The sequence below is a fragment of the Strigops habroptila genome, chromosome 3 (assembly GCF_004027225.2).
Source record: "Strigops habroptila isolate Jane chromosome 3, bStrHab1.2.pri, whole genome shotgun sequence".
Taxonomy (NCBI): Eukaryota; Metazoa; Chordata; class Aves; order Psittaciformes; family Psittacidae; genus Strigops; species Strigops habroptila.
In genome coordinates this window covers 485,396-512,130 of record NC_044279.2, presented here as the reverse complement: position 1 = coordinate 512,130, position 26,735 = coordinate 485,396, and the positions used below count along the sequence as shown (strand labels likewise).

At 60.9% G+C, this 26,735-nt stretch overlaps 1 protein-coding gene across 1 annotated transcript in view; it reads left to right on the top strand.

The window, feature by feature from the left end:
• The first annotated feature begins 2,609 nt into the window (after positions 1 to 2,609).
• Positions 2,610 to 26,735, top strand: part of SHANK3 (SH3 and multiple ankyrin repeat domains 3) — a 324,463-nt gene continuing 300,337 nt past the window's right edge. Inside the window, exons 1-3 of the mRNA XM_030472062.1 lie at positions 2,610 to 2,679; positions 11,192 to 11,241; positions 20,564 to 20,880. Coding sequence (XP_030327922.1) covers positions 20,638 to 20,880 — 243 coding nt within the window. The 5' untranslated portion in view covers positions 2,610 to 2,679; positions 11,192 to 11,241; positions 20,564 to 20,637. The remainder of the gene's footprint in view (positions 2,680 to 11,191; positions 11,242 to 20,563; positions 20,881 to 26,735) is intronic.

Genomic DNA, 26,735 nt, shown 5'->3' with positions numbered 1-26,735 from the left:
TTCTGCGAGGGCTGGAGCAGCTCTGCTCTGGAGTCAGGCTGAGAGAGCTGGGCTGGGGCAGCCTGGAGAAGAGAAGGCTCCTGAAGGGGAGACCTTAGAGCAGCTCCAGTGCCTAAAGGGGCTCCAGGAAACCTGGAGAGGGGCTTTGGACAAGGGATGGAGGGACAGGCCAAGGGGAATGGCTTTAACCTGCCAGAGGGGAGAGTGAGATGAGCTCTGAGGCAGAAGCTCTTCCCTGTGAGGGTGCTGAGGTGCTGGCACAAGGTGTCCAGAGAAGCTGTGGCTGCCCCATCCCTGGCAGTGTTCAAGGCCAGGTAGGACACAGGGGCTTGGAGCAATCTGCTCTAGTGGAAGGTGTCCCTGCCTGTGGCAGTGGTTGGAGCTGCAGGAGCTTTAAGCTCCCTTCCAACACAAACCAGGCTGGGGTTCAATGATCCCTGGTTCTGGGGTGCTCCATGTGCACGTTGCGGCTCAGTTGCATGTACAGACACCACGTGGAGCGCCTCATCCACACTACATGTGCCGAGTGCTGCAGGGACCCCTCTGCTGAGCACACCTTTGGCTCTTCTCCCCTCAGTGATGTCTCTCCTCCCAGCCCACTCCAGCTCCATTTCACACTTGGTTGGTCCCAAGGGAGATGCCACATTCCATGTCAGATGCTGTCATACCATGCCTTGTGTGGTGTGAAGGAGCTCAGGAATGAGCTGCCCCACCACAGCTCAGGATACCTGGAAAGGGTTTCCCATTGCCCTCCCTGGGGCTGCTGGGCACAGGGAACTGGTTCTGCCAATGCTGCCCTCACAGTTTACAGAACCATGGAAGGGTTTGGGGTGGAAAGGACGTTAAGATCACCCAGTTCCAGGATCTTGGCCTCTGCTTGGGCCAATCCATGTGTAGTTTTGCCTTGGAGGGGCTCTCAGGTCTATGACTGCCACACCATCCCACTGCCCTGTGTCCAGAGTCGGTCCCATTCCCACATCCCAGGACCTGTTTCCCTCCTGTGGCACTGGGATGTATTCCTAATGCTGTGGTGCTGCAGACACGGGCACAGCACCAACTGTGAGCTGCTCGTGTGAGCCCCGCAGTGCTTGGAGAACACTGGGAGCAATGGGACCAGGGGAAGGCGTCGGCTCCATGGGAACAGCGTGTCCTCGGCTTTCCAGGTTCCTAAAGGAAATCCGGGAAGTTTGGCTCTGTGAACGAAAAACTACCCAATCACAACTGAGCATCTCCTGATCAAATCCAGGCCAAAGGCAGAGCTTGGTACTTCCTAGCCCCTGGGGTGGCAGCATGGACCTGGGGAGCAGCAAAGACATCCTTTGGTGGCTGCAGCTGGGATGAGATGGATGGGTATGGGGGGACACCAGGAGGCAGATGATGGGTATGGGGAGACTGTCTGTCCATCCGGCACTGCTGCAGCTCTCAGGCTTCCGTTGGGGTTTCCTCCTGGCTCATGGTGCTCCCACAGGAAGGGAGAATCCCGGCTCCGGCAAAAGGTGCTTCCTGGCTCCCAGATAGGCTGCGGAGCCACATCCTGACCCCCGCGGGTGATGTTCAGCACCCCGCGGTGGCGTTCAGCAACCTCCGGTGTCACTCAGCACCCCGCGGTGATGCTCAGCACGTCCCGGTGATACTCAGCACGTCCCGGTGGTGCTCAAGACCCCTCGGTGATGCTCAGTACCCTGCGGTGATGCTCATCACACCCTGGTGATGCTCAGCACCCCGCGGTGATGCTCAGCACGCCCCGGTGATGCTCAGCACATCCCGGTGATGCTCAGCACCCTCTGGTGGTGCCGGTGATGTGTGGGGTGACACATGCATGTGCACGACGGGACCTGTGGCCTTGCCCTGGCCCGGGACATCCGGAGGCTGCGGCCGGACACGGGGAGCGGAGGGCGCGGAAACCTGGCGGGGACCGGGGGTGTCCCGTCCCCTTCCTGGCAGGAAAGGGGCTGAGCTGGCGGCCGCGGGCTTCCTGGAGGCTCTAGCTCCGCGGGCGCCGGGAGCCGGAGCAGGAGCACCGGGATCTGCCAGGTAACGGCTGCACCGGGGCTGGGCCTCGGCCTTACAGCGGCGGCTCCGGGGCTGGGTCTCCTCTGCTCGCTGCCGAGACAGCCCGGGCACGGGCAGCCCGGTAGCGCCGTCGGGACCAGCGGCGCCGGGGCTCCTCGCCTGGGGTCACCGGGCGGGCCGGCCCCGGTGCCGTGCTGCGGGACCGGTGGGGCTGGACCGGCAGCGCCGTGCGGGAGCCTCGACGTGAAAGTCCCTGCCCGGCTCTCGGGGCAGCCTCCGGGGAGGGGTTGCCTGGGGGCCGGCTCTTCCGCTGCCCGCCGGCGGCGGGGAGGGGGGGGCCGAGCCGGAGCCGGGGCAATGGGGAGGTCCCGGGGCAATGGGAAGGTCCCGGGGCAATGGGGGCGTCCCGGGGCAGCGGCGCGCGAGGCCGGTATCGCGGTGGGCGGGGCCGGTCCCGCCGAGGTTCCCGCCCGCCGCTGGCCGCGCGCCGCTCCTCCGTTGCCATGGCAACTCCCTAAACTAACGCCCGCTGCCGGCGGGGGCCGAGCTCGAGGCGCATCGGCCGCCCCCGCCGCGCCCCGCCCCGCTCCGCTCCCGGCGGCCGCCGCCGCTGCCCCCGGCCGCGCCGCCGCGATGGTGGCTCGGGCCGCGCCGCGCGCCCCGCAGGTAACGGGGGCCCGGGCGGGAGCGGCGGGGTCAGCCCCGCGCGGGGAGGGGGGGGCGGCTGCGCTGAACCGAGCCGCACCGGGCGGCCGCGGGGGGTCCGGGTCCGAGTTCGGCTCCGGCTCTGGGTCGGCTTCGACTCCAATTTCGGCTCAGGGTCCGGGTTCAGGTCCGAGTTTGGCTTCGGCTCCGGGTTTGGTTCACTCCGGGTTTGGTTCGGCTCCGGCTCCGGGTTCGGCTTGGAGTTCGGCTTCGGGTTCAGCTTCGACTTCGGTTTCGGCCTCGGGTTCGGCTCTGGGTTTGGCTTCGGGTTCGGCTTCGAGTTCGGCTCCTATTTCGGCTCTGGTTTCGGCTCCGGGTTCGAGTCCTAGTTCGGCTTCGGTTCGGCTTCGGCTCTGGATTCGGCTCAGAGTTCGGCTCCGGGTCCGGTTGTGGTCCCCGTCCGGGAGGGCTCTGCCCGCCGCGGGCTGCCCCCGGTGCCGCCGGTGCGGGGCAGGTGGGATGGCGGCAGCAGCAGCCCCCGATGCCGGCGGAACTCGGCGGCGGGGGCCGGGGTCTGTGCGCTGCCGTGTGTGGGGTGCCGGGGGCTATGGTTGGTTCTACCGGTTGGCACCGGGGCGCTACCGGAGGTGTGTATGCCGGAGAATTGGGCCGGTCGGTGCCCACCCTTGCAGCCGGCTGTGGTGGGATGTGAGTGGGGGGCGGCCGCAGCGCTGCTTGCAGTGGGATGCCTGGGGATAGAGGCCATGGCTGGCACTGGGATCCGGTACTTAAGGCCAGGAGCTGTGTCGGAACCGGGCGCTGTGTTGGGCTGTGCCGTGCTTTGGGATGTGTGGGATGGGGAGTGGGGGCTGTGGCTGTCGTGGGAGGCTGTTTCGGGGGTAAGGGATGGGACTCGCCGCAGCTCGATGTGCTCGGGGTAGGTGCTGTTTGCAGCCACACGGACGTGCTGGGAAGCAGGGGCCGTGGTTTGGGGTTGGGGATGTGCTGGGGGGCAAGATCCCTGCTTTTCAGAGCCTGCATCAGGGATGGGGACCGTGACACCCGTGGGGTGGTCCTGAAGCATCAGGCAGCAGTGGAACGTGTGGGGAAGGCATTTGCTCTGGTAGTGTGGTTGCTTTTGGAGCGTACCTGTTTGTGGTCCTTGTACCTGTGCACAATCGGGTGTATCTGCCCCCAGGGCTCTGCACATGGATGCTCAACATACCATTTCCCTGTGCTCTTTTGTGTGTGAGCACCGTTTGCGTAGTAAGATGCAACAAGGAGGAATGGCTTTAACCTGCCAGAAGGGAGACTGAGATGAGCTCTTAGGCAGAAGCTCTTCCCTGTGAGGGTGCTGAGGCGCTGGCACAGGGTGCCCAGAGAAGCTGTGGCTGCCCCATCTCTGGCAGTGTTCAAGGCCAGGTTGGACACAGGGGCTTGGAGCAACCTGCTCTAGTGGAAGGTCTCCCTGCCCGTGGCAGGCGGTTGGGACTGGATGAGCCTTAAGGTCCTTTCCAACACAAACCATTCCAAGGTTCCATGATTCCAAGCCATCTCCACCCAGGCTGTCTTGGATAAGGAGCTGTTCTCTGGGGTGGGGTGCACTGGGCAGTCTGTGTAGAGGGTTTGTGTGGATTTGTTCTCGTGTCTGGGCCTCAGCTTGTGATTTTGGGGGTCCCAGGGAACTGCTGGGGAGGTGATTGTGCTACGTCCCGCTCCTCAGAGCCAGGTCAGGGGAGCAGGATTCTCCAGAGCTGGGTTCAACTGCCCTGGTGCTGGTACCCATGGGTGCCTGTGTAAATCCAGGTGCTAGCATGGGGGGAGCAATGGATTAAGCAAATGGGATTTAAACAGGAGCTGTACCTGCTGCTTCTTGCCCTGATGCCTATGGGCAGGGACCCTCAAAGCCTCCAGTGATGGAAGGGTTGCATCTGCCAGGCATCAGTGAGAAACAGCCTCAGACACGAGGCCGTTTCTGCAATGGCACCTATGGCAGGGCATGGTGTGGTGGTTCTGGCTGTGCTGGCACACAAGGTGTTCTCTTGGCTCCTGTGGGTTTGTGCCAGGGATGTGGATTGTAAGGGGAGGAGCTGAGGACTTGGTACCAGCTTCTGCAGGGCCCTGCTCTTGGTCCATCTCTCCTGAGGGATAAACTTCACTCTCAGCTTCCATTGTCTTTCTATCTCAACAGTGACATGTGGGTAATGGAGCCTCAGAACAAGCTTCCACAATGTCTTTTATACCCACGCTTAAATGCACAAGGTTTATGTGCACTTTGCGCTGCAAAGGACCCCTCTGTGCTCTGCCCATCTGGCCAGATGTGGTGAAAGGGGCTGAGGGGAAAAAAAGGGCACGAAAGAGATTATTACAAAGTCATCTTCTTCGAGAATAACCATTTTTGTTGTTGCTGTACAGCCTGTAACACCTCAATATGCAGAGAATCACTGGGTTGTTGGGGTTGGAGGGAGCCTCAGGATAACACCCAAGTATTCCTAATATTAGTATTGTGATATGAATAATGCTGTACTGTGTGTTCTCTCACACCGGTGCTGTGTCCGGGGGGGCACAGGAACAGACACCAGCAGCGCACTATAGAGTGTGCTGCTGAGATTTCATCAGCTAAAAATTCCCGCTGCTGCCTCCGCACTCCCGAGCAGCAGCACATCTGCAAGTGGTGAGGAGCACCATGGAGATGGGCACGGGGATGGGGATGGGGTGCAGAGCACAGCAACGCACATGTGGAGATGTGGGTTCCCGGTGGGATGCGGGTCCCTGACCCCGGGGGTGGCGGAGGCTGGTCCTGCCCAGGAGCACAGCACAGGGTGTGGGGCTCAGTGGGGCTGTGTGGAGCTGTGCCCAGGCTGGGGGGTGTGTGCATTTGGGGTGTCACAGAATCATGGAATGGTTTGTGTTGGAAGGGAGCTTAAAGCTCCTCCAGCTCCAACCCCCTGCCCCAGGCAGGGACACCTTCCACTAGAGCAGGTTGCTCCAAGCCCCTGTGTCCAACCTGGCCTTGAACACTGCCAGGGATGGGGCAGCCACAGCTTCTCTGGGAAAAGTCTGTGCCAGCGCCTCAGCACCCTCACAGGGAAGAACTGCGTGATGGGATGTGGGAGCAGAGCTGCCTTTCGGACTGAGGAGCGTTCCCAGGATGGGAGGTCGGGCTGGGAGCGCTCCTGCCCTGCTTTCCTCTGCTCAACCGGGCTGGAGGGGCTGAGAGGAGCAGAGGGGAAAGGTCCTCTCCATGTCCTGCCCTGCTCCAGCCCAGTGCTGACCACTAGCCCGGGAGGTGGGATCTGGTGGTCCCTTGGCACCAGGAGCACAAGGAGCAGGAGCTCAGCTGGTGGGGCAGAACCCCCCTCCCTTCTGTGGGGCAGGACTCCCCTCTGTGGGGCAGGCCTGGATCGGGGGGGGCCGTGCAGCTGAGAGGAGCACAAGGAGTGAATTGCCATCCCACTCCTGCACACACGGAGCTGCTGTAACTGTGACAACAGGCACAGCGCTGGTTCCGTGTCTTGGCTCCTGATGGCAGCGTGGGAAGGGCAGCGCTGCCTTTGTGCAGGATCAGCCCGAACTTCCCTGAATGAGGCCCTGTGCCACCGGCACCAGCACCAGCAGCAGCTGCAGCACCTAGGTGCGGGGACAGGCACTCAGTAACCGGAGAAGCAGGTCGGGAGCAGGCTCTGCTCATTAAACATTGAAGGATGCGCTCCGGCCGCAGCGTGCACTGCCCGCGGGAGCTCTGGATGCTGCAGGGACCCGGCTGTGCCCACCTGGGTGGTTCTGGGGGACACGGGGCTGAGCAGAGCCCGGGGTGTGCAGGATGCGCCCCACGAGCATCCTCCTGCTCCCTCTGCTGCTCGCTGGGGAGGAGCTGGGGCTTTGGGCTGCTCTCCCATGCCAGGGTGATGACCACAGGCTGCAGGACAGTGGGGACCTCGGTGGGTTGGTGGTTGTTTGGGCATGTTGGCACTGAGAAGCCCTTGGCTCAGGGCCGCTGTGTCCCAAGATGTGTCCCGCCCCCCTGGGGCTCCGAGCTCCCTCCACAGGACAAACCGGCATTCCCGACTCTTTTGGGGAGGGTTTTGGGCTTCCAGGTCTGGATTCCTCTGCTTTTTATAGACATCCTCATGGGAGCGCAGAGAATGGGAGGAAACGGGAGTGCTCAGCCCTGGACGCGGCTGTTCCGCAGGGCGGAAGCGGGGCCGGGTGGCGCGGGGGCACCTTCCTGCCTGCGGCAGGGTCCTGCCCAGCCTCGCAGCCTGGTGCAGGATCCCTTAGGAAAGGAATGTGGCTCCTGTGTGCGGGGATACAGGACATGGGGAGCTGGAGCATGGGGGCTGCGGGCTGAGCCCCGTCCTGCGTGTCTCCTGCTGGAGCTGTCCAGAGGAGGCCCTGGAGCTGCTGCGGGGGCTGGAGCAGCTCTGCTCTGGAGCCAGGCTGAGAGAGCTGGGCTGGGGCAGCCTGGAGAAGAGAAGACTCCTGAAGTGGAGACCTTAGAGCAGCTCCAGGGCCTAAAGGGGCTCCAGGAAACCTGGAGAGGGGCTTTGCACAAGGACCTGTAGGGACAGGCCAAGGGGAATGGCTTTAACCTGCCAGAGGGGAGACTGAGATGAGCTCTGAGGCAGAAGCTCTTCCCTGTGAGGGTGCTGAGGCGCTGGCACAGACTTTTCCCAGAGAAGCTGTGGCTGCCCCATCCCTGGCAGTGTTCAAGCCCATATAATAACCTCATGGGCACCCCTCTGTACACAAGGGCATCCCCACAATCTCTTGACATAGGAGTCTCCAGATGCTTCCCAGCTCCCAGCTCTGTCTTGGGGCTGGTTTTACTTCCCCTGATTCATCATTCCTGATCATGTCTTGTCTGTTGGGCTGCTGGGACCTGCTGCTGTGGTTCCTGCAAGTCTGTAGCCACCTCTTACCTCCACAGAGTGGTTTGGGTTGGAAGGGGCCTTAAAGCTCCTCCAGCTCCAACCCCCTGCCATGGGCAGGGACACCTTCCACTAGAGCAGGTTGCTTCAAGCCCCTGTGTCCAACCTGGCCTTGAACACTGCCATGGATGGGGCAGCCACAGCTTCTCTGGGCACCCTGTGCCAGCGCCTCAACCTCCTGTTTCAGTTTTTATCCCAGAAAGGGAAGAAACTGCAGGAAAAGCCGGGAATGTGGACATTTGTCATCCAAGAGTCAGACTTAGACAAGCACAAGGCAGAACTTCCTCATGAGCCAGAGGAGTAACAGCCTCCCTGGAGCTCTCCCTGCTCATCTGAACACGGCCCCTCTGGCTCCAGAGCCAGCAGGATCCTCAGGGACTGAGGGCCGGGATCCTGCAAGCTGCAGCCTAAATACATCGCAGATCATCTGCATAATTTATTCTTCTGTGAAGAGTTTAATTTATCAGGTCCAATAATAAACTCATAAATCTCCACTGCCTGTTATCAGCGCTGGGAGAAGATGCTCCTGTTCGAAGCATTTATCTCCTGAGCTGCTTCCCGTGCCTCTGCTGCTGCTGGTTGTGTGTTCCCATGGCTGGTGCTGCTCTGGGCCCTGGTTACCTGAGGGGCAGGAAGGATGGAGCTCAGGAGGAGAAGTTGTGCCGGCCCCGCTGTGCTCTGGGGGTCCCAGTGGGATGGGGATGGTGTGGATGAGAGCCAGGAGATGGAGCGAGGCTGAGGAGCTGCTCTGCAGCTCGGAGCCACGCTTGGGACCAGCTCACTGCCCTGCCCTGCTCTGGCACTGAAGTGGAGTCGGGACCTGCTGGGGTGACCCCAGCACAGCCCCATCACTGCTGCTGGTGTCATCCATTGGTATCCTCACCCATGGGAACCTCCACATGTGGCAGGGAACTGGCACCATTCTCACCTCATGGGCTCCCCATGGCAGGGAGCTGCACCATCCAGTTCCAGACCATCAGGGAATGTATTGCCTTTCCTCAGTGCCACATCCTGGCCATTTTCCGCTGCCCTCGTGTTGTGAGATGAGGACAACAGAAGCATCATCTCCTTTCTGCACCGTTCAGGGTTTTGCAGCCTTTTACCATGTCCCTTCTCATTGTCCCCCTCTCAGACACCAATCTCACTCCTGCCTTTCTCTCAGGCCAGTTTTTCTCACCCTTTGGTCATTCCTTCCTCCTGTTTACGAGTCCTCTTGGCTCTCATCTTCTCGGGGGGACTAGTGGGCTCCCTGGAGCCACACAACTGATGGTGCTCAGTCTTGCGCCCACCAGATGTGTGGAACCATGCCCAGGCTGTGCAGGCACCTATTCCTCATGGGCATCCCAGTCTCTTGGGATGGTGAAGCGCAGCTGGTGCTCGAGGGGGTCAGGACAAGGGGAGCTCAGAGCTCAGGGCTGTGCCAGCAGCAGCCACAGCCCTGGGGCCTTGGAGCATATGTGGGGAAGGTTCCCATGCTCCAGGTTCAAACTGGAACAGAGGAAGTTCAGGCTGGATCTAAGGCAGAAGTTCCTCCCTGTGAGGGTGCTGAGGCGCTGGCACAGACTTTTCCCAGAGAAGCTGTGGCTGCCCCATCCCTGGCAGTGTTCAAGGCCAGGTTGGACACAGGGGCTTGGAGCAACCTGCTCTAGTGGAAGGTGTCCCTGCGCGTGGCAGGGGTTGGAGCTGGAGGAGCTTTAAGCTCCCTTCAACCCAAACCATTCTATGATTCTATGTGAGTACACATCTGTGGTTTGCTTAGATATCCGTTGGGTGCCATGCAAGGCCACCAGACATGGTGGGTGTTTGGGTTGTGCTGCCTCTAGTGACATGTTGCTGTAGCCAGGTTGTAGCTCCAGCTCAACGGCGGTGTCCATGGGCCCTCATTGGCTTTGGACCATGCCCTGTCCTGCAGGGAGGGATTGTGGATGGTGCATGGATGAGGGGAGGCTGGTCAGTGCCCCACCCTGTGCATCCTGTGCCCATTGGTTTCCCTCAAGGCTTGTCCAGGTCTGATGTCCCCCTGGACACAGCAGCCCCTGCCCCACAGCCCTGCTCAGTCTTGGTGTTCCTAGTGCTGAGGGACAGGAGAGGGATTCAGTTCACTGTGGTCACTAAATCATAGAATCAACCAGGTTGGAAAAGACCTTCAAGCTCATCCAGTCCAACTATTGCTCCAGCACTGCCAAGGCCACCACTAACCCATGGCACTGAGGCCTCGGCTACACAGGGTGTGAACACTTGCAGGGATGGTGACTCCAGGCCTGCCCTGGGCAGCCTGTTCCAATGCCTGAGCACCCTCTGGGGAAGGAATTGTTCCTCAGCTCCATCTAAACCTGCCCTGGGGCAGCTTGAGGCCGTTTCCTCTTGTCCCATCCCTTGTTCCTTGGGAGCAGAGACCAGCCCCCTCCTGGCTCCATCCTCCTGTCAGGCAGTTGCAGAGAGCGATAAGGTCCCCCCTGAGCCTTCTCTTCTCCAGTTTGAACCCCCCGCTGGGGGCACGCTCCAGATGTGCACAGCTAAAGCAGGACACATGTGCCCTGTGTATGTTCTGTAGGTCCTACATGAGCAGCTGATGGGGTTTCCTGTGTTTCATGCACACGTGTCCCATGAGCTGCTCTCAAGGGCTGTCAATGCGGTGGCAGCAGCTCTGTCCGGAGCATCCTGTGACGGCCCCATGGGACCTCAGCAGCGTCACTTTACACTTGTCCATGTGCCAGCAGCGCCAGTGTCCTGCTGGAGCTGCTCTTAGGAAGGTTTAAGGCAGTGTCACCCTCTGTCCCTGTGCACCCACAAGCAAGGTCCTGGCCCTTGCCCCTCTCAGCACCCTGTGCCCACTGGCACTGCTGCAGCTCCACTCCATGGAATGCGGCTCATCCATGTTTGATGTTCCACATTGGAGCAGCCATTTCAGCTGCTCGCCTGGGAAGGAGCCACGGTGAGGAGTGAGCAGAGAGCTCCTATGTGCCCAGCACAGAGCAGAGGTGTTACAGACACCTCTCTGCTTTACCTGCCTGTAGCTGCTCCTGCCGTAGCCGGGGCACTGTGCTCACCTGTTGAAGGTGGCCTTGGTCCCCCTCTCATTGTCCTACACAAGAGGGTTGACCCCATGCAGGAGTGGACCCTCAGCTCTGCTTGAGCCCACCTCTGCTCTTGGGCTGCGTCCACCCAGGGCTCTGCCTGGGAGAGGATGAGCCACCAAGGGAGAGGTGCTGGAGGACCCCAACCAACCCATGGTGGGAGAGGTGCTGGAGGACCCCAACCTACCCATGGTGGCTGCGTCACCTTCCCTGGTGCTCTGACCTGGGCTGTTCCCTCAGGAAGCTGCGTTATCCTCATACACATGCTGGGGCCAGGGCTTGGGGGGCAGAGCCCCCGTGGCTCCCCTTGGAGGGCAGCGAACATGCTGTCTATGAGGTGAGGATGGGCCCACAGGGCTCAGGTTGCTGCTGCAGTGGGGCAGCACATGCTGGGGTGAGCTGAAGGTGACCGTGCCCCTCTCCTTGGTGTCCTGTGTGCTGTACTGGTGCCATGCTGGCGCCACACTGGTGCACTGACGATGTACTGGTGCTGCGCTGATGCTGTCCTTGCTCTCTCGTCCACAGGTTGATGAAGAGGGAGTGCTGTGACTCCGTGCCCGTGCTACTCATTCCAGGTAAGCTCCGTCCTGTCCCTCAGGAGCACCCTGGGAGGTGGTGGCAGAGGCTGGGGTTGGGAAGGGCCCTGCACTTGTCCCAGGATGGGGTGACCTGTCTGGGGCGCTGGGACAGAGCCCCCGGCCCTGGTGCTGGGGGCAGAGCTGAGGGTGTGAGTCTGGCAAAGGATGCAGGGGCTGGGGTGAGATCAGGCTGCAAGTGATGCAGGAGCAGGTCTGAGTCTGGGGTGGGTCATTGCTACATGATGCGTTTGAGGAGGAATCAAGAAGAGAGCTCCTGAGGGAGATGGGCCAGCCAGGTCTGCACAGGCTTATCCTGCTGGGATCCAGGGTGTCCCTGCCCGTGGCAGGGGTTGGAACTGGATGAGCTTTAAGGTCCCTTCCAAACCAAACTTAATCAAATTCTATGATTCTAAGTCCATCCTACCTGCTCCCACAGCACATCCGTGACTTGCAGTGTCAAGCATTGCAAGCATTGCTGTGGGAGCATCGCAAGAACACTTGGAGCAGGTCACTCCACAGCAGACAGCTCTGTCCTGGCCCTCCTCCCTCCACAGCCGAACAGCAGATCCCAGTGGGAGCGGGGCCCATGGAGCTGGGCCTGGCTCACACAATCCTTGTTGCCTTCCCTCTTCCCAGCCCTGCAGGAGAAGGTTCATCCCTCCCTGCACAGCAGGAGCTCAGGTCCATGGGACACGGGAAGGCTGCTCAGCATCACCAGCACTGCCCAGCTCTGCCCCTGCTGCAGGTCCCAGCGGCTGCTGCCTGGAGCCTCTTCCCGAGCAGCTCCTACACTGCGGGATGGGAGCAGGAAGGGGAGGGATGCCAGAGGGATTAGTCCCAGACAGGCAGATGGAGGCAGCATTATCCTATTACCTGGGGGCTAAGCGGGAGCAGCTCAGGGTGGTGGCGGTGCAGGATGTTCCTGTGGGGTGGCGGCTGCCCCGGCACCAGCTCTGGAGAGTGTCTGCGCCGGGTGGCACCGAGCCCTTGGGAACAGGTCAGAGCCGCACCGAGGGATGGGCTCAGCACGGGCAGCCCCCACCCTGTGCTCTGCTGCCGGTGGGTTAGGGGGAGCCCCGGCAGGGCGGGGGCTGTGCTGGGACAGGGACAGGCCATTGCAGTGGGGCTGAGCAAGGGGATGGTGGTGGGACCATGCTGGTGGTGGTGATGATGAGGGGTTGTAGGTCCTGCAGCAGCAGGTTTCTTGCTGCTTGCTGCAGTGGGTCTCTGCTCCATATGGGCACTCAGGGGAGCTTGTGAGTGAGGGTGGGATGTGTGGGAACGTAATGCTTGGGTTTCCTTGTCCTTGGGCTGTGGCACCCTCCTGGGCTGTGCTGACCTGCAGGGATGCCTGTAGCAGAGGGTGGGAGCTGGATGAGCTTTAAGGTCCCTTCATCCCAAACCAGGCTGTGGTTCTGTGACTGTGTGTGCTTTCTGCCAGGGTCTGGTTCCGCCTGGCTGTGTCCTCACGTGTGTCTGTCCCAGGCATGATCCTCTCCTGCACTGAGATTGTGTGTGCATAGGGTCCTTACACTCTGGCTCCATGTGGGGAGCAGATGGGTTCAGTGTCCTGTGGGATGGGAGGAGATGCCAGTCCATCCTGTGCACACAGAGAAGGTGCCAGAGGGCAGGATCAGGGACCCCGCGGGATGCTCAGGGCAGGATCAGGGACCCCGCAGGGTGTGCAGGACGTCGCACGTGCTCGGTGGCAGCGTGTTGTGCTGGTGGCAGCGTGCGGCTCTGGTTTCCATGGTGACTGTGTTCAGTGATGTTCCCATGGCTACACCCGTGCTCAGTGGCTGTGGGGGGAGCATGAAGTCCCCCGATCCCGGTGCGTCCCGTTGAGGCTGTTCCATTGAGCCGTTCCCTGCTCCTGCTCCGGGCGGCAGAGGCTGCTTGGGCAGCGCTCAGTGCAAGAAACAGACCCCAAGAGGTAGCATGTGACAGAAACCTGGATTTGGGAGCCTACAGATGATCTCTAAGGTCCCTTCCAACCCTAACCTGTGATTCTATGGCACAGGTATGGCTAGGGCTGCGTGCGCAGTGTGATAGGGCCGGTACTGGCTTCCCACCTCAGACCCTCACTCCTGCCTCTGTGCCACTTTGCTCTACAGGACCAGCAAGAGCTGTAGCTGCCTTCATGGCAAACCAGGCTGGGATGTAACCTGGGCCGGCAGCGTGTCTGTGATGGCGCAGGATAGGGCCAGGGGAGCGGATCCATTCTGGAGCTGGGGATTCATGACCCGGGGGCAGCCGGAGCCGTGCAGGGCTGTGACCTGCAGGAAAACCTGTGTTCAGGGCCAGGGCTTCCAGTGCCTGACCTGTGGGGAATGAACTCCTGCTGGGACAGTGGCTGCAGAAAGTAGGAAGCTTTGCCTTGGCTGAGTGGGGCTGAACACATCTATTCTGTGTTCAGTTCTGGGCCCCTCACTACCAGAGAGACATTGAGGTGCTGGAGCGGGGCCAGAGAAGGGCACCGGAGCTGGTGCAGGGCCTGGAGCACAAGTGTGATGAGGAACGGCTGAGGGACCTGGGGGGGTTTAGTCTGGAGAAGAGAAGGCTCAGGGGGGACCTTCTCGCTCTCAGCAACTGCCTGGCAGGAGGATGGAGCCAGGAGGGAGCTGGTGTCTGCTCCCAAGGAACAAGGGATGGGACAAGAGGAAACGGCCTCAAGCTGCCCCAGGGCAGGTTTAGATGGAGCTGAGGAACAATTCCTTCCCCAGAGGGTGCTCAGGCATTGGAACAGGCTGCCCAGGGCAGTGCTGGAGTCACCGTCCCTGCAAGTGTTGACACCCCGTGTAGCCGAGGCCTCAGTGCCACGGGTTAGTGGTGGCCTTGGCACTGCTGGAGCAATGGTTGGACTCGATGAGCTTGAAGGTCTTTCCCCACCTGGATGATTCCGTAGTTCCCCAGCAGGGAATCTGCTCCTCTGGTTTCTCAGCACTGTGCTTGCTGGTGGCTGGTCTCTGGGCTCCTCTCCCACAGCAGATGTGAGCAGTGAGGGGCAGCTCTCAGGAATCCCTGTGCCAAGGACTCTGCAGACAGGGTCCCTGTGTGGGCACAGGATGCTGCTCCTCATCCCGCTGCCCTCACTGGGGTCAGCACCTCTCTGCATCCCCCTGCGTGCTGGTGCAGCGGGTTTGCTCCCACGAGCAGTGGAGTGGAACTTGCCCTTTAATCATCCACATATCCCGAGTGACCCACTGACCCTGGAAAACAGGCAGAGGGAAAATCGATGGGCATTAGCATCACCCATCAGGCACTGCAGGACACTGCGGGCAGGCGAAGGTGGATCAATGGGCTCTGCTCCCGCTGCTCACGAACTCCATCCATCCTGAGACTGTGGGGCTAGGATCAGCCCAGCGCTCTGCCTGCCCTGCCTGATGGGTCAGTTGCGGAGGCCACGGGCAGCGGTGGCAAAGGACAAGGCTGGGCTGGTACAGATTATGCTACGGGTGACGTGACGCTGGGACGGAGCCATGGCAAACACCAGTGCTGGGTGACCTGGACCTGTGTGTGCCAGATAAGCACCGAGGGCGGCTCCGGCACCGTGGGGCCCTGGCACTGGGCAGGACACCAGGACAGCCCCGGGTGGTGGGAGCATGGCCTGGGGGAGCTCTGGGCTCCTGACACTGGGCTCAGGTCCTGCGGCAGGGGCAGAGCAGCCCCATGTCACCGTGGAGGCTGTCACCGTGTTCGTCCCTGTCCCTGTGCCCGTCCCTGTGCCCGCGGCCATTGCGCGCAGCCCTGGTCAATCAGTAACGCCGGGGCTGTGCAGGGGGAGGCTCTGCGAGTCCACGGGCTCTGCTCGCAAGTGAACACAGACACTCAGACCCATTGAGGTGAGGGTGCTGAGGGTACGGGGGGCTCCGGGCAGGGCTGGAGACATGACGTGGGGCTCCCAGTGCTGGAGGCACTTGGGAGTGGGAGGAGTCCCTGCCATGGAGCTGGGGGCAGGCTCCAGGCAGGAGCAGAGCTCAGTGGGAGCCTCTGGAGCAAGCATGGGTCTGGTTTGTGGAGGGGGAACTCTGCAGGGGCTGTGGGGCAGGAGGGATGCTGGTGCTGGAGAGTGGATGTGCCCTGTACCCAGTGCGATGCCTTGGTCCTGGTCTGGAGCAGAATCACAGACTGGTTTGGGTTGGAAGGGACTTTAAAGCTCATCCAGTTCCACCCCCCTGTATTAATAGGGACTGACTTGCAACAAATCCCAACCCCCAGCAACCTCTCTAATCGTTAGGGCAGAAAATCCAAGCTCGTTTTTGCTCTCTGACATAATTAAGATTAAATTAGTTAATGCAAATCATTTATTTGATCAGGGTGGGTCAAGAGTTACCCTTCACCAGATGGATCAGATGAGAGTCTAGTGTTAGAATCATAGAATCATAGAATCCCAGACTGGTTTGGGTTGAAGGGACCTTAAAGCTCCTCCAGCTCCAACTCCCTGCCACAGGCAGGGACACCTTCCACTAGAGCAGGTTGCTCCAAGCCCCTGTGTCCAACCTGGCCTTGAACACTGCCAGGGATGGGGCAGCCACAGCTTCTCTGGGCACCCTGTGCCAGCGCCTCAGCACCCTCACAGGGAAGAGCTTCTTCCTTACATGCCGTGCAAGGGGACACCAGAGAGGTGGCACTTTTTCAGCCTCAGAGTGAAGCCTGAGCCTGGATCCAGTTGCTGCTGTGATGTGTGTGTAGGTACTGCCACAAAGAAAGGGGCCGGGAGGAGGGTGAGCTATCAGGATGTGTGGGCTAGAAACGAGGCCATTGCAAAAGCAGGGAAGGGTCAGAAAGAGCTTTCCAGGAAGAGGGGAGGGTGTGAGGGCAGGTCGAGAGGAAGGAGTTTGGTGGGAGGATTCTGGATGCGGCTCTGGGTGCCAGCAGCCGTGTCCCTTGGGATGGGAACAGCATCATCCCACTTCCTGCAGCCCCCAGCCCAGGCTGCAGGACTCGGGACTGATGTGACAATAGCCACAGGTCTTTGCCTTCCGCTCTGGGCTTCCTTTGGCAGCACCAACCTGCCCTCCCCTGCCACAGGAGCACTTCCACCCTGGCTGCTGCTTCCTGCTCTTGTGACGTGGGGCTGCTGGTCTTCACATCTGACCTGTGGCACCTTCCAAGGCGTCACCACTGCGGTGCTAGTGCTGCACATTCCCATCAGGAGGCTTCCCTCCAGAGCAGGGATAATGCAGTGATACACGGTGTGGTGGCCGTGGTTCTGCGTTACCTCTAACCCGAGGTGACCTGATGGATGCCAGAGGGATTGAGCAGCGTGGGATGATCCTTATGGCATGCCTGCCTTGTCACAGGGATGTGGGAGGTGGCTGTAGCCCCAGGAATGGGGGAGTGGGGCAGCCCATGGGGGAACGCTGATCCCACAGTGTGAGAGGTAATGGGGGCTCAACCTTACACCCTCTCATGAGGGCTGTTGTATGGTGACCCAACCGAACTGCTCCGCTCTGGGTTTCACTCACTGGTGCTGTGGTGGCACATGTGGGAGCCTTGCTGGACCAGTGCGGGGTGATGTACACATCCCTGGTTTGTTCCTGTCGCTGGGAAATCCTCTTGAAAGGGTTTCTGCCTCCCGTTGGTGGTTTCTCACCATTTTCCTGGGCTCAGAATGGGACTCTCTGGATTATCATTTCTGAGCTACTCAACTTGTATCTTTTTCTCCAAGATAAGGGATTTTTTTCGCCTCAGCGGAGAAGTTGATTCAATAAGAGCAAATGAATGTGAATGACTCTGCAAGTCTGTGATGGAGCTCGGGGGTGGCCGGTGCATTTCCCAACCATTCACATTTGTGGCTTAGACATTATTGGGAACTAATGAGGGACCAGAAGATTGGGGGGAAGAAAAGCAGGAATAATCCTGGCAATTACCATCTGGAGCACTGGATTTCTCCCCTTAGTGAAGTAATGAGACAGGAAACAAAGGGAAGAAAGGAACCCCATGAATGGCAGCAGTTGAACAGAGCTACAGCAACAGCGTGTGGGCAGGGGGAGGGTTGTCCCAGAGAGGCCACAAGTGGAGCCCGCTGGGACCCCCCGGCTGTGGGTGGGTTGGGGCAGATCCTGGGTGATGGAGGTTGGTGCCTGTGGGTGGCTGAGGAAGCTCCAAGGAGTGGTTGTGGTGATGCTCTCCTGAATTCCCAGAGGTGGGAGCTGGGCCCCTTGTTAGAGGAGAGCTGGAGCTCCCTACAGCTACCTGAGAGGGGGATGGAGCCAGGAGGGGGCTGGTCTCTGCTCCCAAGGAACAAGGGATGGGACAAGAGGAAACGGCCTCAAGCTGCACCAGGGGAGGTTTAGATGGAGCTGAGGAACAATTCCTTCCCCAGAGGGTGCTCAGGCATTGGAACAGGCTGCCCAGGGCAGTGCTGGAGTCACCGTCCCTGCAAGTGTTGACACCCCGTGTAGCCGAGGCCTCAGTGCCACGGGTTAGTGGTGGCCTTGGCACTGCTGGAGCAATGGTTGGACTGGATGAGCTTGAAGGTCTTTCCCCACCTGGATGATTCCATGATTCCATAGTTCCCCAGCAGGGAATCTGCTCCTCTGGTTTCTCAGCACTGTGCTTGCTGGTGGCTGGTCTCTGGGCTCCTCTCCCGCAGCAGATGTGGGCAGTGAGGGGCAGCTCTCAGGAATCCCTGTGCCAAGGACTCTGCAGACAGGGTCCCTGTGTGGGCACAGGATGCTGCTCCTCATCCCGCTGGAACTTTAACCTGCCAGAGGGGAGATTGAGATGAGATCTTGGGCGGAAGCTCTTCCCTGTGAGGGTGCTGAGGTGCTGGCACAGGGTGCCCAGAGGAGCTGTGGCTGCCCCATCCCTGGCAGTGTTCAAGGCCAGGTTGGACACAGGGGCTTGGAGCAACCTGCTCTAGTGGAAGGTGTCCCTGCCCGGGGCAGGGGGTTGGAGCTGGATGAGCTTTAAGGTCCTGTCAACCCAACGCACTCCATGATAAGCAGCAGAGAGGAGACCTGTGTCTCTGGCGCAGGGTGCAGCGCAGGTTGGAGGAAAGGAGGAGCCTGGAGGCTGCCGTTGCTCTGGGGCTGATCTCATTGTTTGTCAGGATCCAGCCTCGGTTTCTGCTCTGGGGCTGGTGCCAGTCGCGGTGCTCGTGCTGCAGGACCCAGCGCTGTGGGTGCAGTCTCCTCCACTGGTCCCTGCTCTGCAGCTCCTGCTGGGAATGCTGCTGGGTGCTCTCACCGGTGCAGTCCTGTGGCTGAGGGTGGGAGGGCTGAAGGAAGAGCCGTTAGTCATTTCCTGGACGGATCCAGGCCGTTCCCCAAAGCTCTCCAGCTCTCAATGGTTTGGGGACTATTTCTTTTTGAGGATTGTCACGTAGATTAAAGCCTTGAATCTCAGCCAGCGATGGACCAGACACAGCCCCATGCACAGTCCTGAAGGGCTCAGCCCATCTGCTCTTGGCAGGGTCTGTCCTGGCTTGGGAGCAAGGGCTTGACCCACTGGGCAGGGTCCCTGTGGCTGTCGTCAGCTGGGCATGGGCAGGAAGAGCAGCCCGTGGTGGTGGTGGCTGCTCGTGTCTCTGCTCTGTGCTGGAGCTAATGGTACCGGAACGGGCCCCGCTCCGGTGTGAGTATACATGGCCGCTCGGAGACAGGTCTCTGGGGTGACAACACAGGTCAGCGTCCTCCCATTCCTGAATCCCCGGCACAAGGGCACACCCGCATCCCGTGGTCCAAATTGGGAATCCCCTGGCAGAGCCCTGGCTGATGGGAGCTGCTGCCACCAGGAGCACGGGGCTGGTCCGTGTGGGTGTGCACAGGGTGGTGCCTGCCTCGTGCGGGACATCGCGACCTCACAGCGGGCAGCAGGGCCGGAGCAGTGACTGTCCCCCTGTGCTGGGCACTGCTGAGGCTGCACCTCGAATCCTGTGTCAGTTCTGGGCCCCTCACTGCAAGAGAGACATTGAGGTGCTGGAGCGGGGCCAGAGAAGGGCACCGGAGCTGGTGCAGGGCCTGGAGCACAAGTGTGATGAGGAACGGCTGAGGGACCTGGGGGGGTTAGTCTGGAGAAGAGAAGGCTCAGGGGGGACCTTCTCGCTCTCTGCAACTGCCTGACAGGAGGATGGAGCCAGGAGGGGGCTGGTCTCTGCTCCCAAGGAACAAGGGATGGGACAAGAGGAAACGGCCTCAAGCTGCCCCAGGGCAGGTTTAGATGGAGCTGAGGAACAATTCCTTCCCCAGAGGGTGCTCAGGCATTGGAACAGGCTGCCCAGGGCAGTGCTGGAGTCACCGTCCCTGCAAGTGTTGACACCCCGTGTAGCCGAGGCCTCAGTGCCATGGGTTAGTGGTGGCCTCGGCGGTGCTGGAGCAATAGTTGGACTGGATGAGCTTGAAGGTCTTTTCCAACCTGGTTGATTCTGTAGTTCTTTGATAAATGCAGCATGAACAGTTGATAGGGCCAGAACCAAGAACTTTCCCTATGAAACCCACAGATGGGCTGAGCCCCGCCACTCACCCCTGCGTGTCCTGCTGATGCCCAGCCTCCCTTGTGATTGGGAAGGAGCCAGGCAGGCCTCCAGATACGCTGGTGCGGATGTGGAGATGGAGGATCATGGTCGCAGATGGGGGGACAGGGCTGCCTGGGACATGATGGTTATCAAAGATGATGGAGAGATGATAGTTATCAAAGGAGCAGAGCAGCCCCCATAAGCTGGGACAATCCATCCTCTGCCCCAGGGCGCCATATCCAGCCCCTCTGTGCTGGCCATGGTGATGGAGGTGAGCAGAGGCTCTGGGTGTCCATGTGCCTGGGATGGGCTCAACTGGGGCAGGTCCATGCTCTGCTGTGAGGATGAGGAAGGGTCCCTGCTGGGTGGCTGGTGGGACTCACTGCAGAGAGGGTCAGGGAGGGCATGCAGTGGCATTAGACCTTGCAGAGGAAGGCTCTTGTGGGAATCTCTGTATGGTGGGAGGCTGCTTGATGATGCCCCTGACATGGGGATTCCCATGTGTGGTTGGGGTGACCAACACAAGGATTTCTAAAAGTGTGTTGTGTGGGGTGTCCCTGCCATGGGGAATTCCATGGGGTGCCTGTATGAGATTCGTGCATGGATGTTTGGGGGTTCCTGGGTGAGGGCCCCAAGATGAGGATCTCTCTGGGGCACTCAGGGTCCTCTAAAGGTCCCTGTTGGGGTGGCCTGGGTGCAGTGTGGAGTCCTCTGCTAGGGTCCTCCCACGGGTCCCTGCAGGGGTGTCCATGTACAGTGTGGGGGTCCCCCCGCGGGTCCCTGCAGGGGTGTCCATGTGCAGTGGGGGGCCCCCCGCGGGTCCCTGCCGCCGCGCTGACCGCCTTTCCCCACCCGCAGGGCCCCCGGGCGGGCTGTGAGCGCGGCCGCCGGTGCCGGTGCCGGTCGGGCCGCCCCGCCGCGCCGCACGGAGCATGCCTCTGAGCCCCGCCGGCAGCAAACATGAGAACCCGGAGTCGCCGCCGCCAGAGCCGCCGCCGGAGCGACAGCCCCGCGCCGGGGAGCCGGGCGCCGGCCTGCGGGAGGAGACGCGGCTCGACCCGGCCCGGGGCCCCTCCGGGCCCCGCTCCCCCAAGCTGGCGGCAGCGGCGCGCATGGAGGAACCCGCGCCCGGCGCCATCGTCGTCCGCATCGGCATCCCCGACCTGCAGCAGACGGTGAGTGCGCGGCCGCCCCGGCGCCACCTGGCAAACTTCGCACGGCCGCGGGCGGCCACGGGCCCGGCAGGACGGCTCCGGCCCGGACCCGCTCGGGTGTCCCCGCTCCCCATTGCCCCGCTCCCCATGGCTCCGCTCCCCGGTGCCCCGGTTCCCCATTGCCCCACTTCCCGCTGCCCGGCTCCCCATTGTCCCGCTCCCCATTGCCTGACTTCCTATTGCCCCCCTCCCCGGTTCCCTACTCCCCGGTTCCCCGCTCCCCTTCTCCCCGCAGAGCCCCGCAGGCGGGGACGCAGGTGCAGCCCCGCTGCAGCGCGGCCGGGGCGCTCCGGGGATCCCGGTGCGGTCGTAGCCCGGGGCCGCTCCCGCCGCCGGGGACCCGCATCGGCCCGGGACCGGCTGCGCCGTGCCGCCTGCCCCGAGCGCGGGGACAGCGGGGCCGGGCGGGGGAGCGGGCGCAGCTCCGGAGGCTCCAGCACGGGCACGGTGCCGGTGCCGGTGCCAGCGCCAGCGCCGCTCCAGCATGGGCACGGTGCCGGTACCAGCGCCGCTCGAGCACGGCACCGGCACCGGCTGGGCTGGGCTGGGCTGCGGGAGCTGATGGCCGCTTGCCTGCAGGCAGGACCGGGCAGGGTGCCGGCAGCCGCGTGTGACATGGAGGACACGGGCATCGTGGTGTGCCGGACGGGGTGGCTGTGCCGTGGGGCAGGGGGTAGCATGGAGGGGCAGAGGGTGACGTGGTGAGTGTTGGCCCCAGCATGACAGGTGTCCGTCAGGGCACAGTGACCCACAGAGGCTGTGGGGTGGCTGTTTGCAGACTGCGGCAGTGCTGGGGGTTACCTGGGGCGTTGGGTGCAAGTGGTTGGAAACTGGTCAGTGCTGGGAGGAAGTTCTCTGAAGGGCTGTGGTAACTGTGACCCTAACAAAGAAGAGTTCATTAGAGGTGGAGTGCTGGGAGCAGTGGGTTGTCTGATGATGGGTGGGCTGAGAGGAGCCCGTGCTCCAGGACAAGGCATTGTGGGCAGGAGATGTGGTGCCCCTTGGGGATGAAGGATGTGGGAGATGAGACAGACATGGGGTGAGCAGAGTGTTGCTGGGTGAGGAGGGAATGAAGGGAAGTGAGAGCTCCCTTTTTGATGGGGAAAGAGCTCTATGGAGATCGGCACGGTTGGGGTGCTGCTCGGGTGCTGCTGGATGGGGAGCAGGCACGCTGGGGTGCTGGCGTGCTCCCAGCACTGCTCTGCAGGCTTGGCTGCCGAGCACAGGGCAGCAGTAGCACTGCCTTTGCTGTCGAAGAACTGGGCTGAGGCTCTGCTCTAGCGAGGACTGACCTTGTGCTGCAGAGAGGGCTCTGTTCCTGCTCCTCCCACCCCAGCCCCTGCTGGGCTTGTAGGCAAGGGCTGGGGCTCTTTTCCTTCACAGCAGCTCCTCATCATATCCCTGTGCACACCCAGCCCTGATGCACAGACCCGGGTCTGGTCCTGCTCCAGCCTCACCCTGTGCGATGCAGCACGGCCCGGTCCAAGGGTTGTCAGTGTGGGCCCCTGCTCTGCACATTGCCATGGTATCCACCTCCCTCCTCTGCTGTTCCTTGGGCACTGCTCTGCAGCTCCCTGCCCTGCCTTTGTTCTGGGAGTGTGCGTGGGCACGGGAGGGAGCAGCGATGCTGGAGTTCTGTGATGGTGTGTTGTAACCCCCTTCTCCTTACACAGCCTCTGCTGCAACCAGCAGAGTCAGCTCAGCCTGGAGGCAGTGGAGGGAATGGGGCAGTTCCTGCAAATCTGAGCATCTTTGCACTGTACAAAGTAGGAATTTCCCTCCCAGACCTCTCTTGCCCCCGGGGCAGATTCATATCAGAGAGCTGGAGGGTGGAAATGTCTCTGGTGCAACCCTGAGCTGGCCGCCAGCACTGGGGAGAGCTGTGGGCTGCCTGAGGCTGGGGCTGGTCAGTGTTGGGGGCAGGCAGCTCTTTGGGGGCTGGCAGGAGAGCGCTGGGGCCGCGGGGCAGCGCAGAGCAGAGCAGCACAACGCATCCTGCCCAGCGCCAGCATCTTGCCCAGCACCAGCATCCTGCCCAGTGCTCACAACCTGCCCAGCGCAGCCTGATCCATGTGCAGCCCCAGTTCTGGCGTTGCAGGGTGAGGAGCAGGAGCTCCTGGGTCGTGCAGGGTGCCCATGGGCAGCAGGACGGTGCAATGGGTGCTCTGCCAGTCCACTGCAGCTCCATGGGCGAGGGGACCCGGATACCCCATGGTGCGCCCTGCATGGTGCTCCCGTGCTGCCACCAGGACCCAGCCGTGCTCAGGCTGGGGCCGGCAGACTTCCTCCTGCAGACCAAGGCAGTGCATGCAGGAGGTTGCTGCATTTGTGGCTCAGGTGCATTCATGGCTGCACTCATGGTTCGGGTGGGGGCTGACTTCCCAAATAGAAGCTGCCTGGTTTGCTGTATTAGCTGAGGTACCTTCACTTAAAGGGAAGCAAAGCAGGAAAACCCAGCTACCTAACAGTGTGTATCTGTAAGAGCTGTGTAATGTCCTGTGACTGGCCCTGAGCTTCCCTGGCTCCTGCATCATGCCCGTGTGCCAGCACTGACCTCTCTTAGTGCTCATTCCTCATGCCCTGAGCAGGCAGGCTCGGTCCCTGTCTGAGCACTGTGAAAAGGGACAGCGGGAAAACGAGGAACTGAGCCTGTCCCATCTGCTGCTGCTGGGCTTGTCACAATCCCATCGGCTCCATGAGGTGCTCTGGGGTGTGATGGATGTTTTCCATGCTCTGGAGAAGCTCATGTGAAGCTCCAGAGCCGTGTGTGTTCCCTGCCTCCTCCTCCCCTCCGACAGGCCCTCCCGTTCCCTGCTGCTCTCCTTGCCTGGCTCCTGTGGCTGTGGCCCTGCCCGATGGGCAGAAGCAAGAATGCTGATGCTTTGGCTGCTCTGTGGGCTCTGCTCCAGGCCAGGAGCAGTGTCTGTGCCCCAGGAGGGCTCCCACAGCCCACGATACAGAGTGGGACTCGGGCAGGCTTAGGAAGGGGAAGGGTGGATGCTCTGCGGGAAGGGAGAAGGCACAGGACGCTGGTGGCAGGTGCCTGCCTGGTGATGGGAGCACTGGAGCACCCCTCGCCTGCTCTGACCTGGGGACAACCCTGCCCACCAGAAGGAAGGGCCATGTGCAAGCTCTGCTGCTCTGGACCCTGCGGGTCTATAGCCTCTTACAGCAGAGCAGGGAAAGCACAGCAGGGAATGCCACCAGCTATTTCTGCACTGTGAGAAGGAGTGTCCTTTTGTAATCCAGATATGCTCCCTCCCCATCCCTCCCATTTCTGCACCGCAGAAGGACCCAAGCTTCCATCCCATCTCTGCCTGTCTCTCTGCATCCCATGTGTGGAGCAGGAGAAAGGAGACGCGTCCTGTTCTTCCCACACTGCAGATCCCATCTCAAGCTGTTTGAATGGTGGAGGGCAGCTCAGACAGTGGTCAGCCGATTTAACCTAAAAGTGCTGGCCCATCATGAGGACATCAGCAGCGATGTCTCTGGAGACGCTGCCTTTCAGAGACAAGGTCACAGCCCGGGTGGAGATTGCTCAGAACAATGGAACCCACTAACGGGGAATTCCAAGGCTTTCAGCTGAATAAACACGGTGCTGGGGGGGGGGGGGGGTGGGGGGTGTGTAAAGGAACTGAAAAGGCTTGGAGACAACTCCGGGAGAGCTGGAAAACGTGAGAAGTCATCTGCATCACAGCCTAAAACCCACCCGGAGACTCCAACCCGGACCCGGGACATGAGCTTGAATAAACACAACTGTGATGAGGAACGGCTGATGGACCTGGGGGGATTTAGTCTGGAGAAGAGAAGGCTCAGGGGGGACCTTATCGCTCTCTGCAACTGCCCGACAGGAGGATGGAGCCAGGAGGGGGCTGTTCTCTGCTCCAAAGGAACAAGGGACATGGACAGTGGGATTGATGGAGCCCTGTTGGTGAGAGGCTGTTGAGGTCTCACTGAGGCCAGGGATGGAGCTGCTCCTTCCCCCCTGTGGCTGCAGAAGGGCTCTGCCCTCAGCCCTGTTCTCAGGCACCTCGGTTCAGGTTCATATTCTGGCTGTTCTCTCCTTAATGCAAAGGAAAGAAGAGCCTGAAAACCAGTGCCTGAATCAGCGATGCCCCTGTTAAGCCAAGGGAGGGGAAGGAATAACCTTTCCTGTTACAAAACAGAGAGGGGCAAAGATTTCCTGAGCTTCTGCTTAGCCAGGACTGATGGGAAGGCAAGATGCCACGGGACGGTGCCATTCCTTTGGGATTTGAATTCCCTGTTCCATGGGTGGCTACAGTGCATCCTGTGAGCTGTACTGATGGGCGGGTGGGGAGAGACCTGTGGCGCTTCTGCTGATATGGCACCTCTGCTGATGTGGCTCCAGGTGCTGCAGGGGGACACTGGCTCTGAGCGGTGGTTTGCAGAGCAGGGCTGTTGTGTGTGTCCTGTGGGAGGACATAATCAATAAAAGGCCCTGTCTGTGCCACCTGCTGAGCTGTTTCCTCTCCCTAGGAGAAAAGCAGGGAACAGCCATGTAGGAGTTGCCAATGGACACATCTCTTCCCAGCCAGCGAGTGCCAGAGCCTGTTGTTCTGCTGCAGTGTCCAAGGCCAGGTTGGACACAGGGGCTTGGAGCAACCTGCTCTAGTGGATGGTGTCCCTGCCCATGGCAGGGGGTTGGAACTGGATGAGCTTTAAGGTCCCTTCAACCCAAACCATTCCATGATTCTACTCTATGGTTCCTCCCTTAGCCCTGCTCTGTGTGTGCTGCTGCTGCACACTGGTGCTTGCCCTTGCACGGGAGAGGAGTGTGAGCCCGGGCAGAGGAGGCTGTTGTGCAAGGCCCTGGGGATCCTTCCTGACGCTGGTGGAGCTCCCCTGTCTCTCCTGCCCGCTCTGGATGCAGGCTGGAGCTGCCGATCCCTCGGGAAGAGCTTGGCGCTGGGCTGTGCATCGCCCTGTGGAGGGGGTGGTGGACACCCAGCTAAAATTATCCCAAACACCCACAGGACTTGGGAGATGACAGCCTGGTTTTTAAGGAGGCAGCAGCAAGCCTCCCCAGGCTGAGCTTTGTGCCTCTGAAGCAGTGATGGACTGTGGGTCTCCAGTGTTCAACCATGTCTGAAACCAGTCCCCAAAGTCTTGCAGCCAGAGCATTTGGAAGTGGGATCTCCCTCGTTTGGGGCTTGGTGCAGGAGAAGGTGGCGATGCAGTAATGGCACTGGGGGAGCTCAGGAGTGCCTCAGTCCTCACTGGAGTCCCCTGTGTGCTGGCACTGCCATCCTGCAGGTGTCTGACCAGGGATGTATCCCATAGGAAGCCGTGTCCTGCAGCCACTGGTGGGCAGCAGTGCCCACCCTCCATGGCCACTTCCCACCGTGGCTGGGATTGCAGAGCACGAGGTGCAGGTTTCCTGTTTACTTTTGCACGGGAAGCTGGGAAAACTCATCCCAAGGAACTGCAGCTGAGTGTACCACATAAAAAATGCATAGGTAGAGAGACAAGAGGCTCCTGCCGCGAGTGGTGCTTGGGAAGCTGCTCACTGCCAGCGGGCTCAGCCTAGGGAAATAGAGCAGGAAGAGCCAGAGGGACAGTGAGGTGCAGTGGATGGGACTCGCTCGTGGAGGTTCCCAGGGGCTTTCTCCTCCATCATGTGCTGGCAACTCCTTGTCTTTAACCTTTAAACCATGTTCAAGCAGACCGAGGAGCTGCTCTAGATTAAAACATTTTCCCCCATTAGCTTTAACCTGCAGCAGCTCCTGTGCAGGAGCAGCCTGATGTGTCTGTGAAACAGTGATGCCCGTTCCTGCACCTGGGAGCCAGCACTGGTC